This window comes from Eleginops maclovinus, chromosome 13, assembly GCF_036324505.1.
Source record: "Eleginops maclovinus isolate JMC-PN-2008 ecotype Puerto Natales chromosome 13, JC_Emac_rtc_rv5, whole genome shotgun sequence".
Classification (NCBI taxonomy): domain Eukaryota; kingdom Metazoa; phylum Chordata; class Actinopteri; order Perciformes; family Eleginopidae; genus Eleginops; species Eleginops maclovinus.
This window is the reverse complement of record NC_086361.1, coordinates 16,783,134-16,803,708: the sequence shown is the minus strand read 5'-3', so window position 1 is coordinate 16,803,708 and position 20,575 is coordinate 16,783,134. Positions and strand designations below refer to the sequence as shown.

The following is a 20,575-nucleotide window of genomic DNA, read 5'->3' as shown; positions in this document are numbered from 1 at the left end:
AGATCTAGACAAAAGAATTTACTGTAACCCAGCCGAGTAAAAAGGGGTGTTACATTCCATTGTGTCGGTGTCTTTTGTTGTTTTATTGAATTAACTTTTTTCTGCGGCTGAGTTATTCGGGTGTGTGGGTGCATTTGTTATTTCAAATGTTAGTTCAAAGCACTGACAGAGAAAAAATGTGGTGGGACAGACTACATTTTCCTTACCTCTCTGAACTTCTGGTAGAGTTTAGTGGCATCTAACTCTGAGGGAGACAAGATTTCCTCCGACTCTGGCAAGTCAAACACCTCGATGCTCTTGTCCTCGCCTGCCACCGTCCCCCCCCCATCCTCCTCATCTGTGGCGTACTCTCCTGTCTGCTATGAGAGGAAACACAGAGTCAGATTAGTCCATTTTCCTGCAAAATACAGTACATGAAACAGCACGGTGTAATAATATAAGAGACACTTTCTCGAGTATTATCTGATCCAGTGAGCTGGAATTGAATTATGTAAAAAACAAATCCGGTAAAGAGACGTGTAATATCCAAATACCATCTTTGTTTGGATTAGAAAAAGGTGGCACAATTTTTTTATATAATGGTGCGGCAGATGGAATATTATTTTCACCCAGATGGTTACAAGAGTTTTCAGATTCACAATAGGTTTAATTAAATAACCAATACTGAGAGATGGTTATCTCTGCGACTGTGTTTAAAGGTAATACATGTAAAGCACTAAGGGTGCCAGGCTTTAGTTTCAGTCTTTTTTTAGATGAATGGTTTACAATTAATCAACTTGAAATCTCAAAACGCATGAAGTCAGCTTACATTTATTTAAGTGCCTGTTTACTCGCTACAGCTTATAAAAATGTGCAAGCAATCGTCTCTTCGTTTAGCAAGGAAGAAATGAAAAGGCTTCTTTTGTCGTCCCACCGGCGATGCTTCGGTGTACACTAAGCTTTCACCCTTCAATATGAAGTGAACAGCCTGAACAGAGAAAAAGCCCAGTCAGATATCCAGCTATCAAACTGCAACATCTGTGTGTCATCTCTCCATTTCCCTCCCTGTCTTTCTCCCATCTCTCCTCAACGCTTCACCAGTCACAGTGCAGCATATTGCGTGTCAAGAACTTCCAGAAACTCCTACCCATTTCCCTCCTGCCATCTCTTTTTTACACTTTCTATCATGTAAGGCTATTTTAATGCTACTGGTTATATAAAATATGTGGTAACACACTCAGTTGGCCAAAACTTTGTCAAAAAATAAATTGGTTTGACAGCCTGGTCGGCCATAAGGAGGGTTTTTTTCTATTAAAATAGGCCAGTTGCATCGGCCAAATTTGAATGTCACTTCTTATTATGATTAAATATGAGTCACGGTCTTGTCTAATGTTTAATGGGTTAGTGGTTAAATTGAGTGTGGTTTAAACCTATGATAGTATCTCTAAAGAGCACACTCTAGATGTATAGATTCATCAAATATTACTTTCTAAAATATTTTTTTCTGATGGAAGTCTGCTGCAAGCTTTCAAGGCACTTTATCTTTTCCTGCAGTTCTCAAAAAAACATAAAATGAATGTTGGCCATTAGGCATCAGATCTAAATGGATCGGTTGATTCACTTTTTGGCTGAGGACTAACGGAGCCTTACATTTCTAGTGGAGCTATTATGTGAAAAAACATCTGTCAGTGTGCTCTTCATATCAAGCAGTCCAAGTTGTCTTCCGTTTTTATTTACTTTATCATCTAAATGTAAATAATAAAGTCACTACTGTCCCCACCTTCTTTCTCCCTGGCTTGTCTGACCCACATACAATCTATATTTCGCTTGTCTTTCCGTCGCAATCTTTAACACACATATAGTACACACACACACACACACACACACACACACACACACACACACACACACACACACACACACACACACACACACACACACACACACACACACACACACACACACACACACACACACACACACACACACACACACACACACACACACACACACACACACAGTCTCCTCTGTCATCATTTTGGCCTGATATCCACTCCTCCTGATCTCATCCTCTGCCCTTCCCTCCATCCATCTCCCACCCTGATAACCAACCTCGGGCATGATTTGTTTGCATGCATGGCCGACATAGAGTCCCATTTCCATAATAGGCTTGCTTGTTGCCATGGTACCAGCATCCTACATTAAGGTCCCATTCTCTGAAGGTGGAGTTAAACAGTGAACGGGGCAGTCAAACACCAATTTGCATATGATAAATGGATCACCTCCTTCCACATGAATACAGGGGAGGAAGGGAGGATTTAAGGAGAGATACGCTGTTGTTTAGAGGCTGCTCGGCGTATGATGATCTGCACTGCGAATGTTAATGTGAGGAAGATGTGATGTAATGATTGTCGCTCACTGGGAGAAAGGGCTTCTCCTTGGACTGGAGTCAATGTTTCTATATGCTGCAATTGTTTCTAATGTTCCTTTATCATTTAAAGTGAAATAGTTTTGAATATCTACATTTTATTCAGTATAATAAAAATAAATCTCCAATACCAGACATATAGGAGTTAAAATAAATAGCAATTTACACATTTAAAGCATCCATGTCATTGGGAATGTTTGCAGCAAGGTCTGAAATATTGGATTTAAATAATGAGAAAGAGTCTGAATAAGCAAATAAAATGAATACCTTACATCAGCCAAATCCCAGATAATGAAACCTGGATTTTATGGATTTATTGCCAAAATGCCAATACACTTTATTTTTACCTTCACACTGCCAGTTCTGCGGACATGCAACACTCCTGAGAAAAGGAAATCGTTACCATTTCCCCACAGCAAACGTGGTGTGTGTGTGTGTGTGTGTGTGTGTGTGTGTGTGTGTGTGTGTGTGTGTGTGTGTGTGTGTGTGTGTGTGTGTGTGTGTGTGTGTGTGTGTGTGTGTGTGTTCACGTGTCTCCATGTTGGCGTTGACATGGATAGATCTTTTCATTCTTTACTGTTGTGTTACTTTTTGTTGAATTCAGGGGAACAAGGAGCCTTTTAATCTGAACGCTTACATTTGTATATTTGTTTGGACAGAATTTGTAAAAATGTAATCATTTTAATGAACTTTTTCACTTTTCCTTTAATTGTTTATCAAATATAATAACACACACAAAAAATACTGAGCATATTTCCCCACAGCCCATGGAAACCTGATATTGCATGTTTGGTCTCCATGCTTTCTTTCAGTGTGTGTAGCTTTTAAGTGCTGACAGGTGGGCATGCATGTGTGTTAGATCAGATATAATCAAACCCACAATTGGACTGACGTGTGTGTGATGTCTACCTGAGGAAGGATTTCTTCCTCTTGGGACAGGAGCCCCAGCACCAATAAAGAGCTGTCCGTCAGATCAACGCAGGCAGCACTCAAAAGTGATAAATAACTTCCCTCAACACTCCCCCCGGTGAGAACTTGTTCTAATATTTATAGAGATATTAATATTGATGAGCTCCTTTTATTGCGCCATAGATCTTTGTAATGGTTTTGTAACTGTTTACCCTATCGGCAGTTACGTAGGGATTATGGATAGCTTGGCGCTCAACGCAGGCAGATTTCAAGTGTGTTTTTACAGCGGTTGGTAATGTATGTATGGATTAACAACTTTAATACAATCAATGCTGTTATGTTTATGCCTCCTTCTGAGGATCTGTGGTGCAGGGGTTCACTTGAATTTAATTACTGTTTCACTGCTTATGGGATTGCCCAAGGATCAAATCATTTTGGAAAACTGTTCTTGACAAATGATCACAAATAGTTTTCATCAAACTTCCAGAAGGTCGTTTTCTGGGTCTTCTCTCTTAGATTCCAAGGCTTTATAAACGCCCAAAAAACATTATTGTTTAATCTCTCCTTCTAGCTAAAAATACAATAGCTTTTTAGTCAGTGAGTGGATATTATTTTGAAAAGCTTAGCTTATTTAATCAGCTTTGTGATGCACTGTTGGAACTTATTTACTATTTAAAATGTAGAATAGTTATTTTATTATTATGATTATTTAATAATTGTATTTCCTGGTTACAATATTTAATGTTTTATTAGATATTGTCTTTATTTACTTTTCATAGTTACTTTTAGTGAAGCTTTTTCCAAATTGGCAATGAATATATGTTTTAATATATTTATATAAAAACTGTTCTCCATAATTTTGATTGTCCTTCTACATCCTTGATCTGAATTAACAGAGAGCAGGACTAGAGCCACAGGAGGGATGTTTCCTCTGTGTTTAAATCAGAGAGTGCAAAGCAGTGAGATTGTAGCTAATGGCTGAATTCTCAACTCTCTGCAGGAGCTTTAATATGAGCTGACAGTGTTACATGTGTGATGGGAGCGCTTGGATCAGCTTCCGGGGCCTGGGGAGGAGTTTGTTATGCATGAAGGCTTTTCATCCACCATTCAACAGGAATTGAAAGACCTCAAACATTACTAACAGAGAAGCCCGGGTTAGTATGTTTCACCATGTACATTTACACATGACTGCAGCTTGGTGTGTTAGTGAGGATGTGCTATGCATTGATTTGTGGTACTATAGTATGTATTTACATTGAGTGTGTGTCTACATGCATGTGTGTACCTCCAGGGCACACACACACACACACACAGACACACAGACACACAGACACACACACACACACACACACACACACACACACACACACACACACACACACACACACACACACACACACACACACACACACACACACACACACACACACACACACACACACACACACAGTTGCAGAGTTGCAGGGCCATAAGCTCAGTGTCTGTTGGATTAACCGGGCTGTGAGTAAGCAGCAGAGGGGAAACGCTGAGTGATGCTTTCTAGGACTGTAGCTCACATGGCATCCTCTTAATTTGTGGGTGTCTGTTAGAGAGAGTGTTTTGTGTGCCAGCATCAAAGCCCACTGTCAGTCAGTTTTATGGAGTTAATAACCAAAAACTTCCATGAAACTGTCAAGAGAAGGAAGCTGATTTACATTAAGTGACAACTAGCAGCTTACATTTTCCAATGAAGTGTCATGTATAAGAAGTGTGTGAACTGACAGCAGATGAGCTTCAAATAAATGTGGATATAAAGGATATTGTTCCTTTTATCAAGGGGGGCATTTGACCCTATTTGCACATTGGAAATGGTTCCACACTATGGGGTAAATTATCTTATAAGTATGTATGAAAGAAATTGAATGCACTTTCCAGACAGTGAACCGGGTTGAGTGTGGTCTTTACCTCGTCATCGTCAGCATCATACTGAGCGTACTGCTGCTCCAGAAGCTCTCTCTGTCTCCTCTCCTGCTCCAGGGTCTGCTGGATGAGCGTGGCCACCTCACTCTGCTGACCCGGACGCTCTCGGCCAATCACAAACCTGCAACAACACGCACTGTTAACGACAGTCCTGGCCACACACATATGATTATATAACAGTGACTGTGCATTTAGAACAACTGACATAAAAATGATGTAGTGTTTAGTTGAGTCATCATCATTTAGTCATAATTCCACCGTGTCACTCGTTTGAATAAAAAATATTCATTTTTAGAGAATCTGCCCCTACAAAATGATACCTTATGGGAGATGTAGTCTATGATAAATTCTAGTAAATAAAAATCCCAATTTCTTAAGCGTCTTTTTAAGGCTTATTTATTTGTTTATGTTAACAATTTATTTTAAGACAAAGTAATTATTTGAACATTTCTTCCTTACAGATGAGATTTTTCAATTTTAGATATACAGATCTATCACACGCAATACCTATTCATGATGACCTTTAAAGGCATATAAACATATCTATTACACTTGTGCTATAATTTATTGTATCTTCTTCTCATATTGCCATGTATTTGTCCAGAGAAATGTGCATAGCAGGCACTGTGAGAGAGCAGCAGACGCGCACAGCAACATGGCAATGACAACGATATCTGCTGACGAATCAGGGCAGGGCTGGGAGACGGGACACACATAATAATATGAGAGGACAGTCAGCTCAGCCAGGGAGCCTGTTATTAGCCTGGCAAGGAACTAAATGTAGAAAGCCCCGAGCTCTGCCTCCGAGCTACTGACTGCTAGCTACTGCAGTTACTCGTGGGACCCACCAACAATACACATCACATTAGCATGTAGACAAAGTGAGAGGAAAGGGAGAAAGAGCATTAATGGTGTTTGAATACGTTGGTCCCAAATATAACCTGCCTCTGTGCGAATGGTGTGTGTTGAATAATAAAGGGATTAAGATTTATATAATTATCTTAGATTCAAGAGCACAGGGCAGAAGGATACACTCTTCCTATTTTGTTACTTCACTGTTAATAGTGGCACTGCTACTCGTCACATCATGTTCAGTGTATTTTTGACTAAACCAAGCACTCCTTTTGACCTATTCCAGAAAACCTCCAACACAGCAGGGGTCCTATAACTGTGTGTGTGTGTGTGTGTGTGTGTGTGTGTGTGTGTGTGTGTGTGTGTGTGTGTGTGTGTGTGTGTGTGTGTGTGTGTGTGTGTGTGTGTGTGTGTGTAAAAAGCATCTTTCTATTTACTGTACATGTACAAGTGAGTGTGTTAGAGTGAGAGAGGGAGACAGGCAGAAGGAGAAAGAGAGAGTGGATTGGAGACGAGGACTAATCAAGTGAATTCAGTTCCTGAGAGCTCTTTCATATATTTCTAAAGCCGTAGTAGAAAAGGCTTTACGCTCCAGCAGAGAGGCATTTTTGATCTGCATGTGAAGGAACAACTAAAGGGCAGGACAGATACAAAAAAAGTATGAAACAAAAAAGAAGAAAAAGAAAAAGAAAGGTGAGGACCCTTGCTAAGTTAAGTACTGCACTGGAACAAGCCTTTGGACAACAGGGAGGTCTGAGGAGCAGCTGACCTGGAAATAGCCTTTCTCCTCACGCATGGGGAGTCTGTCTAGCTTCCTCTGGCCTCCCGCTGCTGTGAGGCTGCCACACACAGCGCTGCTTCAATTCAACCGCAGAAACCTTCACTACTGATCTCATGGACTCCGGGGTTGACAGGCATTAAAGGATGTCAGGACGGGGTCACGGTTAACAGATATGACTGGTCCAACGCACTGGGTACATGTAGAGATTTTCTCCTTTTGTTAAACTTAATTCAGCAGTTGTTCATGCATCATGATAAAGTGTGTATTCATGATGTTTCTATAAATCTCATAAAGACAGCCTTTCTGAAGCCATTTTCTGATTGGCCCCATCCGATGCATATGGTTTAAATTTTTTTAAAGACAAAGTAGTTTCCTAACGCAGCCTGCTGGGTATCATATTTTTTATAATTGTTACCAAAAGAAGCTATATGTGTTTTAAATTGTTTTTACAACACTGGAGCTTTATGGCGTAAGGACGCTACTGTATATCAGGTTTTGGCTAAAATAATTGTACATTTTTGAACATTTTCATTGGATTTGTTGAAAAAAATTATTGTAAACCTTTTAATTTGGAGATAAAACAATCAATAGAAGAAGGTGCATAGAATAAGAGTTTCTGCTTGTTTGTGTCCTTACAATTAACAGCGCTGTGTGTTTCGTAAATAGGTACTTTTACTGTTAATGTTCATACAAATATTTTGCCCTTTAAAGTTAAGCCAATAAATGTGCTTTAAACCATGTTGGACTGAAACAAGGTCTAAATCAAGCAACTGTCTTCCTAAAGTGAGAAAAAGTATGATGCTGCCAAGAGCTCGTGTTTCCCCACAAGTGCTCCAACAGGGGAGAACTTCTGACTGAAAACTGGATGCTTTGCCACTGGAACTGCAAGTCAGGGTTAAATATAGCTAAAATGGCAAATCTAGGACAGTTGGTCACAAAACCTCTGGTGATCAGGCAGAGAGAAATGGATTTACTGAGGAGAAAGAGGAGGAGGAAGAGTGAGTGGGTGAGTGGGTGAAGACTGAAATAGTGAGAGAGCAGAGAGGGAGGGAAGAGTGAAAATAGGTCTTGGAAAACAACAGCGAGTTATTATTACAATTTGCTGTTAGATAGTGACAGAAGTGTATTTTTCATTCCCTGGGTGTAGTTTTTTATATTTTGTAAGTAATTCAGTGTAACTCTAGATCTTAGGCTGATAAGACTAGAGCTTCCTGAACCGCTCTCTTAATCTATTCTTGCTAAACAGACGGCATGTGATGGATGGGATGTTTTCAAGGCCGCTGCACCTATATTGTCACATCCTGGTATGTTGAAAAAAAAAACACTGTCAATATTAGTTGAGCAAACAGCATCTGTTCTGATACTGTTGGACATGTCTTTTTTCAGCCACACACACACATCTATCTTTCAATAACTCCCAGAGTGAACATGCTGACCAGAAGGGTCGACACTGAGGATTTTTAATTTATTCAACAGCTGTCTAGATAAAGATGGATGGCTCAATTAATTTAGACAAATAGAGGCGTGACATTGTAAACAAAGCTTTCTTGTTGTCAAAGAGAGGTTAAAACAGCACAGAGTAAAGATAGGAATCAGAGAAGAGGACAGGATATTCGATAGCAGATGATGGTGAGAAAACACAAATACAAAAGACAACAGTAAACCATATTAAGAAAAAAACAATGACAAGAGCAAGCCGTTGAAGTGAGGGGTGGCAGGATTAAAATACTGCCAAGGACAGCACTGGCTTTCCAATTTAAAGACTTCCTGCCATGCTGTCTGCTCCCCACCGCTCTAAATGCACCCCTGCCAAATCTGCTCGACTGTCAAACACACCAGACTTTTGTCACATTGTGTTCCCACATCATCCGATATCTCAGATATGGTAACGGCTTAAAGGGGCTTGCCAGACAAAATCTCAGTGAGCATGGCTGCTTAAAGCGGCTGTTTTGCAAACTTCTGCACCGTGACAGCAGGAAGAGCAGCGTTCAGAATTGAACCGAGCAGCGATAGTGAAGTGCTGTTTTAAAAAATGACATTTTCAGAGGCTTCAGTTTGTTAGTGATGTCGTCTGATACTGTACGACGGTACGTCTGGTTTTTGGGGCTGATAGCAGCTTGACACACTTCTATAATCTTATGATAATCCATTATCCTCATCAGTACATACAAATCTTAAGTGTATGTATTAAAAAGGAAAAAAATAAACTGAATAAAGAACTAAATTTGATCTTATTTAATAATATCTTATATTTAAGGTTCAAGTGAAGTGGACCACCTATGATCAAATAGACCGTGATGAAATGTCACCCTTTTAATAGTAAAAGAAGCATCACTTTACCCTCTTTGTAAAACGTCAATTCTCAAATCATCTGATACAAGTAGCAGAGTTGTTTTTTGCATTTTAATAAAATGTATGATCATAAGACTTCACAGTGGACTCATAATTTGCTGTGACTGCTTTTTTTTTTAGGGTTGTGTGTTTGTGGCGTCGTACCTGACCACTCCGGATGTGTTCCTGAGGACGGAGGCAGCGAAGCTCTGAGTGACGCCCACCAGACTGGTCCCATCCACCTCCACGATCTGGTCATTCACCTTGATCCTGACACAGAGAAAGACGTTGTCAACCAACTTTAGAGCAAGTGTTATTGTCTTCAGTTTAATATATGTACAAGTAAACTGAAAGCGAGTGCAACATTTCAGATGACATAATGACGTATTCATCAAAGTGACAACAAGCGAAACAAGGGACAAACAAGCTGGCCAGGCCTTTCATGTAGATTCTCATTATTTCCAGCCGTGACAGACTTTTTTGCGGTCTCAAATTTCCACTGGGATAGCTCCAGATGATTGCCTAACCAAGAGACAGAAGAGATGAGGCTCAAAAGAAACTAGGAGGGCTAACAAGGACATGAAGGCCAACTAGCCTCTAGCCCTGAGCCACAAACACAGACCGGGATTCTGCTCCGGACACGATCACAGGTCAGCTCAGCTCTCGATATGAAGGGAAATTTCCTGATGATCCAGTTTTCAGGACAGGGGAATAGAGAACAAAAAAAGGAGACGTCCTTGCTAAGTATTCAATTAAAATCATCTTTAAAAATCTGCATTAAAAACCAAACCAATAAGGACTATTTTTCAACATAACAGCCTATTGTTCTTATTCTTTACTGCTTAAAGGCAGAACAAAACACTACACTCTGATCTTCACTGTAGAGTTCCTGACTTTGAATCTTGTCTAATTATCATATTTCTTTATGAAATAAAATGCTCCATCAAATAAGCATAGCTACTATGGAGAGTGATCTAATTTATCAAGGTCAATCATTTTATGAGAGTTTCATCCAGGTATTTACCACAGAAACCCCTCAGCATGCTCCATAATACCATTCTGGAATATACTGAAACAAGGCACTACAATATTTGGTGCAAATGTCTATTAATGCTAGCATCTGAGCACCCCTCCCCATCGAGAGCCTCTTCATTAAGCTTGATTTGCCACAAAAATTGAAGGGCTCATAGGCCGGATAAAAAAAAGGCTACATTTCTTAGCAGCATTAATTGTTAAACTGAAGTGATTCAGAATGACACTTCCAGCGACTCGCAATGACATTAGATGAACTCAAGAGGGTGAGGTATCCTTTGGCTTCCAATTCTTTCTGTAAATTGGGATAGAATTTTTGCTGCACAGTCACGATCCAAATCAAACCATGTCCTCCTAGGTTGCATCAACCACTGCAGTAACCAGAGCTCCTTTCTGTCGCATCATACAGCCGCTGCAGAGCAGGGTTCAATTTGACGTGACACCCGAACACATCAAGCAGAGTTGTCATATGGATGTATGGAGAGGCGCGTCAGACTGACAGGTAGACAGAGAGCGAGCTGGTTGTCTGACAGTCAGCAGTTCACACACTTTCCTCATCTTCGTAGCATCTAACGTCTCAATTTTGCTTTAGGTGAGGGACATACAGCTGCTGAGCGAAGGCAGCGGGAAAAAACATAAAACAAATTGACAACTAAGGAAGATTCAGACACATACGCACCATCATCTCATAACCCCCATCTCACCCAGGTACGCACACACCTAGGGTCATCTGCACCAGACAATACAGTGAGTCACAGCCAAGCCCATCTATCTGTCTGCCTTTGAGAGTGTATGTGTGTGTGTGTGTGTGTGTGTGTGTGTGTGTGTGTGTGTGTGTGTGTGTGTGTGTGTGTGTGTGTGTGCGTCAGACCATTGAGTCCGACTCAGCAAGAGTGAAAGAGCCCTATAGCTGGAAAGGGTAATGACAGAAGGAAATTACATTATGTGCTTGTGAGTGACGTAGCACTAAGAAGGGAATAACCTGTGCCCACGGTATCCACTTATTATTACAGACTGTCTAATCTCATTTGTTTCATTTTATTCTCTGTTGTATAATTTCACAACACTGATAACACTGGCCTACACTATCAAGAGGATTTATTCCATTTCCATTTCCCACACTGTTTGTTTAAAGGTCAGCAGCAAATGGGATCAAAGTTGTATTGGCTGAACTGTAAATGGATTTTTAACAGAAGGTTTCAATAGTGAGCTCCAATGAGAGCAACGCTTGAACAGCCCTGTCTACAATGGTAGGATAATAGATAAAAATAAAAATAAATAAAAGAACACAATTATATTCAAAGAAAACAGTCCTACTGTACAAAGCACATTTTTGGTCTCATCCGACTATCTAATGGAAAAACGAAGGGCCTGTATTTCATGAAACTGGAAGAGTGGAGCTTACATTTTGGAGCAGATCCAAGACACCAGGTGCATACATACAGTGGGGCAAAAAAGTATTTAGTCAGCCACCAATTGTGCAAGTTCTCCCATTTAAAAAGATGAGAGAGGCCTGTAATTTTTATCATAGGTACACCTCAACTATGAGAGACAGAATGAGAAAAACAAATCCAGGAAATCACATTGTAGGATTTTTAAAGAATTAATTGGTAAGTTCCTCGGTAAAATAAGTATTTGGTCACCTACAAACAAGCAAGATTTCTGGCTCTCACAGACCTGTAACTTCTTCTTTAAGAGGCTCCTCTGTCCTCCACTCGTTACCTGTATTAATGGCACCTTTTTGAACTCGTTATCAGTATAAAAGACCACTGCTAATCTCCCTCGATCTGGGGCTCCACGCAAGATCTCACCCCGTGGGTTCAAAATGATCACAAGAACGGTGAGCAAAAATCCCAGAACCACACGGGGGGACCTAGTGAATGACCTGCAGAGAGCTGGGACCAAAGTAACAGAGGCTACCATCAGTAACACACTACGCCGCCAGGGACTTAAATCCTGCAGTTCCAGACGTGTCCCCCTGCTTAAGCCAGTACATGTCCAGGCCCGTCTGAAGTTTGCTAGAGGGCATTTGGATGATCCAGAAGAGGATTGGGAGAATGTCATATGGTCAGATGAAACCAAAATAGAACTTTTTTGGTAAAAACTCAACTCGTCGTGTTTGGAGGAGAAAGAATGCAGAGTTGCATCCAAAGAACACCATACCTACTGTGAAGCATGGGGGTGGAAACATCATGCTTTGGGGCTGTTTTTCTGCAAAGGGACCAGGACGACTGATCCGTGTAAAGGACAGAATGAATGGGGCCATGTATCGTGAGATTTTGAGTGAAAACCTCCTTCCATCAGCAAGGGCACTGAAGATGAAGCGTGGCTGGGTCTTTCAGCATGACAATGATCCCAAACACACCGCCAGGGCAACGAAGGAGTGGCTTCGTAAGAAGCATTTCAAGGTCCTGCAGTGGCCTAGCCAGTCTCCAGATCTCAACCCCATAGAAAATCTTTGGAGGGAGTTGAAAGTCCGTGTTGCCCAGCGACAGCCCCAAAACATCACTGCTTTAGAGGAGATCTGCATGGAGGAATGGGCCAAAATACCAGCAACAGTGTGTGAAAACCTTGTGAAGACTTACAGAAAACGTTTGACCTCTGTCATTGCCAACAAAGGGTATATAACAAAGTATTGAGATGAACTTTTGTTATTGACCAAATACTTATTTTCCACAATAATTTGAAAATAAATTCTTTAAAAATCAGACAATGTGATTTTCTGGAGTTGAGGTATACCTATGATGAAAATTACAGGCCTCTCTCATCTTTTTAAATGGGAGAACTTGCACAATTGGTGGCTGACTAAATACTTTTTTGCCCCACTGTAAATGATGTCCAATTATGAAAACACTGCATATGTGCTGCATGTATGTGTTGAATAATTGTACAAATTAGTCTCACACTGGGGAAAATTCACACAGACGTTTCCTCGAGTCGGCGCCATTGTTGTTTAACAAAAGTGTTTTGACGAGGCTTGGTGACAGTATTGATCAGAATATGTTGTGAGAAATAGAGGAGTAATACATCCAACAAAGATATCCAGCCATAATCCAAGAAGAGAAAATACAGATTTATTGTATCATTTAGTTTCTCCAGGACACCCCCATCAGTCATCTTTAGAACATCGCTGCTAGCGTGGCTGAAAATGTGAGCATCGTTTCTCAACTTTTTTGATTACGTAAGAGTTTTTACAGCAAAAAACATCTGATATATTATAGACAGCTGTAGACACTTACACTTAAAACTGTGTTTACTTTAAGATATTTGAGAAAGGATTACATCTTAAGGCTCAAAATCAAATTGAACCTGAGCTTAGCCTGCCTCTGATCTTTTCCAATTTTCAGGGCAGCTGTCATCTCAGAACAACTTTCTCCCTTTGGAACAAGCTGTTTTTTTCCCCCTGACTCAATGCTTCGCTCCCCTTTTACTCTGCTCACTACGTTTGAACTAATCTCACTGTCATGTGTTGCCCTGGCTGCAACATGAAAGAGAAAATTAATCCATGAAGAAAACACACGTACCAAAAGCTGCACTAGTGTGTATGCAGAGCTCACAGTACTCACTGTTCTCATACTGGGCAGAATGGATCGGTCTATCACTGTTTAAATCTGTTTACGGGGATACTTGAACCACTCAAACCACACATACACAAACTAATAGGTAGAAGCTGGTGGTTTTAGAGGCAGCTTGCCTGCTGGGAAGCTGTCATCTCCTCCTCTACCGCTGACTGAGTGCTTACTCTGCACTGTTTGCGCTTTATAATGAACAAAAACACACACTGTTTCCCCCTCGCAACAGCAACACACATACAAACACATCATCTAGGGACATAGATGGAGACACACCAAATATGGAAGACTACAGAACAGACGGACAGCCTTTTGCAGACTTGCACAGAAAAAAAGAAATATAAAGCTCTAATGTAATGTTTTTCCCCCACAATACACAACAAATACACACACACACAGATATATTCCTGTGTGAGACTTCGTGGTCCACACTGTGCCCCTCTCAATGGAGCTAATCCGAACCCCTGCTGCTAAATCTGACAGGGACAGAGTGTGACTGTGTGACTGGGTTTGTGTGTGAGAGTGAGAGGGAATGGTGTTGGGTGCAAAACTGAAACTAAATTGCTGGTTATTAATTGCTTTTGGCTTTTTTGTACAATGAGTGATGGGTTCACCTTTAGTAACACACTGAGCTTTCATGTACCTAATCTGCTTTAATGTGTCTCCCCTACAAAAGGCTCAGAATTATGTTTGACATCCAATAGGAAGGCAGATCTTACTTGCTGTCTCTCTCAGCAGCTCCGCCCTCGATGACGGTCTTGACGAATATACCCAGTTTCTCCAGGCCTGCGTCAGCACCGACACCCATCCCGATGATGCTGATCCCCAGACCGTCCTCATCTAGAAAACACACATCACAGAGTTAGAGTGTGTATAACTGTGTCTCTTTAAGAGTGAGGGTTAAGGACCTCCAATGAACAATGAATAACCTCATAATGAGCTTAGAATAAAACCAAAATGTCTCAAAGTAAACACATATCAGGCTGACTTGATGAATTAATGGAGAAGTTGAAGAGACGTCTACTACTGTATAGGCATGCGGGCCTTTACATGGAAATGTAATGTGCTGGTTGGGAAATTCCCTTTCCAGTGTAGTATCTCCATCCTGCATTCATTATTCATGAGCTGTTAGGGTTACGTAACAGCGGGTGGATGGTGAAATACTATGAAGTAAAGTCATTCTATTTCAGGTCCTTGGTGTTACTGAATTTCAACACAGGAAAACCTCAAGAGAAAGAGACAGTGAGGAAGCTGCAATTTCACCTCTTTGTAGCTCACACTGGGGAGGGAAAACCCAATATGCACTGCAATATCTTTCATTGCAGCGATGAGAGTGTCACCATAAAATAAAGCATGAACCCTGTCTGGCCCCTCTTAATTGTGGCATATATATCCCCCTTCATTAACCACTAGAGGGGAAATTGTACCAAGTGTTAGTGGGCAATGATTAACTAAATGTATCTTAACACCTAATCAGTATTCTTTTTCACAAATAGTATGTAACAGTTGTAATATACTGAATATATATTGAAAATACTGTAATCCATCTTGTCAGTTATGGTTTATACATAATTGAAAGTCATAATGGGAGAAAATAAGATAAAACGTACTGATATGAAAGAGCAACATCAACCCTTACAATAAAAGTGACATCCCATATGTAGGTGATTTGGTCTACTGGGTACATTGGGTAACTGACAGGATCCACCTCCACATTACCATGTTCTTAAGATTTTTTCTTTCCCACCTTTCTCCAGCTCCACAGGGAAGAGCTCCAGTTTCTCCACCCTCTTCTCCAGCTCGTACTCTGCGGAGGACGCCACAGGATCCACCTCCTCGTTACGACGGTCATAATCCTCGTTGGAGTAGGTGTTGAAAACCTAGAAAAAGGAGCACAAGGGGTTAAAATCAAAATCAAATAGAGCTGTTGGTTCAAATCAAGATAGGTGACATGATTCTGGATGTAAATCAAGTTTAAGTTTCTCTTTGTTGATGCTACTTTCTTTGCAAGTTTATGAATGGAGTGAGTACAGTAAAGAAGAGCTTTTACACTCCCAACAAATGTGTTATCTGCACAACAAAGCTGACACTACTGTGCTAAATAAAGGCCCACAACAACCCATACAAAATAAACCCATTCACCAACAGGAAACTGTAGCGTAGAGAAACATAGTGCGTTGTAGGAGCCTCTTCTCTACAACCAGAGCCAGCCGTCTCTTCACATCTCATCCCGGCCACGCGCTCTCCATGCTCTCTGCACCCAGAAGGAGGGGGAGTAGGTGAGAGAGCGACGCACTAGCAGACACGAACGTGCATGCTGTTGTCACGTCTGTAGTGCAAAGTTTGGGAGAACGCTGGCTGCTGGTGCTGAATAAAGGGGTGTAAGAGTGTGCAAAGTGGATATGTTCTTTGGGCACGCTTGGGCGGTGATATAAGCGTCAACCCGGCTGTCTGTTCCTCAGGCAGCCACACACCTGCACATTCCAGCAGCTATTAATAAAACATAAGAAACGTGTGAGATTCGCCATATGGTGATGTCTCATACAAGCAAGATGTTTGGTACATCACACATTTAATTTGCTGACGTCGATATCAAAGTAATTCACAATGATGCGCACAGAGTTTTTGCAGTAGTAGTGCCTGCAGTAGTGTCACTGAGCAAGTCACTCCATCTCAGTGACCTCTTGAATTGGGTGAAGAGGAAATCTCTCCCCAAATAGATCAATAAGGCACATCACATCTATTGATTAAAGCCTAAAGCCAAATTTATGTTGGTCAATAAGCAATGCTGGCTTCTGTCATTAACATTTTAGTGGAACTGTGAATCTATCAGTGATGAGAACAAAAATGCATGAATATTGTCAGAGATATTTTTGCTTTTGAAAGGCAGATTATTTTTACGCTGGAAGGAAGTTGCATGGGGATTGACTAATATCTTACCACATGACAAGGACACAACATATTAGAATGGATAAATAAATGTCACAGTGTTAAAAACACACTGTGCTGGTTGTCCACAAAGCTAGGGCCCGTAGCTGTAGCGTGATGCTGCCACGGTTTCGTTTTCATTCAGTGTGAGCCTGCGTGAGCGCTGTCCATGACCTCCCTGTCATCAATCATTGAGTGTGATCAACAGCCCTGCGTTACTAATGCTTGCATGCACACACACACACACACACACACACACACACACACACACACACACACACACACACACACACACACACACACACACACACACACACACACACACACACACACACACACACACACACACACACACACACACACACACACACATCATTCATTCATTCACACCATGTCAGCTAAATATCAAACATTAAAGAAATATAGAAGAAAATATTTAGCTACAAGACTGAGCAATCAGTAAAAGACAAACAAACTCAAGAGCCTATATTCCACACACACACACACACACACACACACACACACACACACACACACACACACACACACACACACACACACACACACACACACACACACACACACACACACACACACACACACACACACACACACACACACAGTCTCCTCTGTCATCATAGTTGATGAATGCTAACACTAGCACTGTCCGGGACGTCCTGGACGCGATGCCACTATTGGCACTAAATTCCATCTCTAATGGCCTCTCAGCCACTGTGGGCTCTCTACAACACATTAGCATCTGGCCAGTCACTTCAGGGAGGGAGGGGGAGAGAGAGAGAGAGAGAGAGAGAGAGAGAGAGAGCAATAAAGGTCATGGAGAGAGATGAGGACAGATGAAGGTGGATCTTTGAGAGAAGACATGCACAGAGGTGCTGCAGTGATGGAGATGGATAGAGGCAGGAGAGGAAATTCCCAAAAATCTGAGAGACAGATGAATTGAGGAGGCAAAGGATGGACAAGAGAGCATTGATGTCTGAGAGAGGGAGTGACAGGATGAATAAAAGAGCGTGTGCAGGGGAAATAAGAATAGTTAGGCGGAAAGAGAGTGAAAGAGAATCAGAGAGACAGACTGCACCATCGGAAAGAAAGCATTTACCCACTAGATAAAGAAACACTGCGGTTATCTGGCTTTAAGTGAAATTACCCCTATATCTCCTGATTTTCCTTACACCAAAGGGTTTCCAGTGCGGTAAGGTCATGTTCGGGCAATTTGGTACATATTAAAGAACCCAAAGAGAGTGCGGCTCAAAAATGATCCTGGCTTATAAAAGGGATAAAAAGAGGTGGAAGAGCTTGCTGACAAGTGAAGGGCAACCAGAGCAGACTGATCCCGGATTCATTTGAAGTCTTCTTTAGGTTTCACTCAGATTTTATATTCAACTTCTTTGATATATTATCTCTAAAAATAATTGGAATTTCTCCTGCCAAAAGGAAAACTTTTTGACCTAAAGTAAGAGAAGAGAAAAGGGGAGAAAGGACAGAGAATGTGAGATGGTACTGAACTGTGTGTTTAACCTTGGTGAGGTGGGATAATGCTGCCTGCCACGTACTTTACTGGAGAAATGAGAGGAGCCCGAGCCTGCAGCTGGCAACCAGAAGTCTTACAGCTGTGGAACTGCTGCACCAAGTGTGTGTGCAAATACATGACATTTAAACTGAAATAAATAAGTTTGCTCTAGACATTTTTTAAGCCCTGCTGGCTGTACGGCTCAATGGCTGGAAAGACAGGTCTGTAGGTTGCTGGGTCAGTTTGGTCGAGACTGAAATATTTCATCAGCTACCAGATGGATTACCATTACAATTTGAAAACCACAGGTTGGTAGCACAGCAGTCTTTTTGCACCCAAGTTGCTCTAAAAGGTTTTGTGTGGTTTTTGCATGATCTATTTGAGGTAAATCTTGAGATCCACCAAAACCCGATACTGTCTGTAGGGGCAGCCTCACGGGACAAAATAAATACTGACAGCTCTATGCAATATAATATGACACATGGTCATTTGTTTACCCACATGATCCAATAAACAGATCATTGGGAACAAAGCACTTCCCCTTTATTTGCATTAATATCTGTTTGAAATCTATATCCTCGTCAGGTTAGGACGACATACACTTACAAATTACCACTTATTAGTACAGTTCATGTGAGCTGTCGCAGGTCATTATGCTGTACTAAAGTTCAGTCAGCGCACGAGCACATCCGCTGAATATGGAACGGGGCCATCTCCCTGTGTGGCGCCCCCGATATTGAATTGAAATACTCTTTAAAGGATTAAACACAACACACAACCATTTACATGTAAATATATTCCTCTGCACTTCCTTTCAAGCCTGATGTACTCTCCTTGATCTAAAAGGGTCAATGAAAAGCCAACATTTTAGCATTCCCAAGTACCTTATTCTAGATTGCTAGTCGTATATATTTAATTTAAAATCATAAAAAAGGGTATTAAAAAGATTTAAGGACTGGTGCTGACTGAGTAAATTGTGATAAGTGTAATGCTTAATGTAAAACTTCTCAATGTTAACATCCTTTTAAGATGGCAGCGTGTAAATTCACTACTACTGTAAAGCCTGATGATAACAACTCCTCTCTCTGGTTGTCATCTCTCACTTTATCACCTTATATCTTTCCTTTCGCTCTACTTCTCCTCATCTTTAATGCTTACACCAAACTGATCCATGCCCTTGACACCAAACACACTGACACACATATCTTCTTGTCTGTAAACAAACACCCTACAATAAAGATGCTGAAACCTTAAGTCGAGACAGGAGTTCTGCTCTGGCTTAACAGATTGGCAGGTTTTTTCTGAAATCCTAGTCATTTGTGGACACTGCTGCAACTGCTGTGATTCAGCATTTCAATAAAGCTAAGCCCTCTTACTTTGTACAAGTGCTTTTCGCTCTCTAAAATGCACATCAGGTATTTGAGCGATAACAATATGAGTGTGCAGCTGGGTGCAGCCGGTTGACGTTGCATTGCAGGTACATGTCCGCACAATCATGCATGGATGTAGAGAGGAGTAAACCGAGTATAGGGGAAACAATAGAAAGGAGAAAAGGAAGGGGGCAGTACAATTAGAAAGGGAGACAGACAAATTAGGGGACACAAGATGAGAAAATGGAGGAGTACTTAATGAACAGGAAGAATCGAGTTATCAGAGGATGGGAGGAAATATCCACAGAGAGAGAAACACAGTGACTCATGATTCATGGGTAAGAGCAGCAGCAGACAGAGAGGCTATCGGAGAGTGAAACAGGCAATAAAAGAAAGACAAAGAAAAGAAAATGAGAAAAAATGGAGGGAGAGGGTGAGGCTTGGGGTGTTTCGCTCCAGGGTTGTTTGAGTCCCTGCCTAAGATGTCACAGCACGGCGCCCATGCCCGGCCAACCGCCTCTGATGGTATTAAACCGGGCCCTTCGGTGTGTCGGTGCCAGTGCCGCCGCCTGCCCTGCGCCCTCCAGACAGTGGACGCTGCCCAGAGCAATGAGAGGCTGCAGAGCCCAGGAGAAATGTTCCTACTGCTGTGGCACAAGCCCAGAAAACCCTGCAGCGGATTAACTACACCCTGGCACACTCACATGCACACACAGTCTGCTCCGCTGCGACAGATCAGCACATTTGCATTCCATTACTTTCTACCTGTGACCACCCACAAACTCACACAACCCCGCGCCCCGAGCTGACAGGAGCTGGAGAAAGTGTTGGGATGCTGAGGGGACGAGACAGTTGCTGATGATGGAAATGAATTCATGTCTTGCAAGAGTAGAGCGAGATTGACAG

At 41.5% G+C, this 20,575-nt stretch overlaps 1 protein-coding gene across 6 annotated transcripts in view; it reads right to left on the bottom strand.

Moving 5' to 3' along the window:
- Positions 1-20,575, bottom strand: part of ppp1r9a (protein phosphatase 1, regulatory subunit 9A) — a 48,291-nt gene that overhangs the window by 13,477 nt on the left and 14,239 nt on the right. For all 6 annotated transcript variants that reach the window (XM_063899009.1, XM_063899011.1, XM_063899012.1 and 3 more), the window contains 5 exons: positions 15,591-15,723; positions 14,563-14,683; positions 9,405-9,509; positions 5,261-5,396; positions 207-359 (listed from right to left, as the gene is read on the bottom strand). In XM_063899009.1, coding sequence (XP_063755079.1) covers positions 207-359; positions 5,261-5,396; positions 9,405-9,509; positions 14,563-14,683; positions 15,591-15,723 — 648 coding nt within the window. The remainder of the gene's footprint in view (positions 1-206; positions 360-5,260; positions 5,397-9,404; positions 9,510-14,562; positions 14,684-15,590; positions 15,724-20,575) is intronic.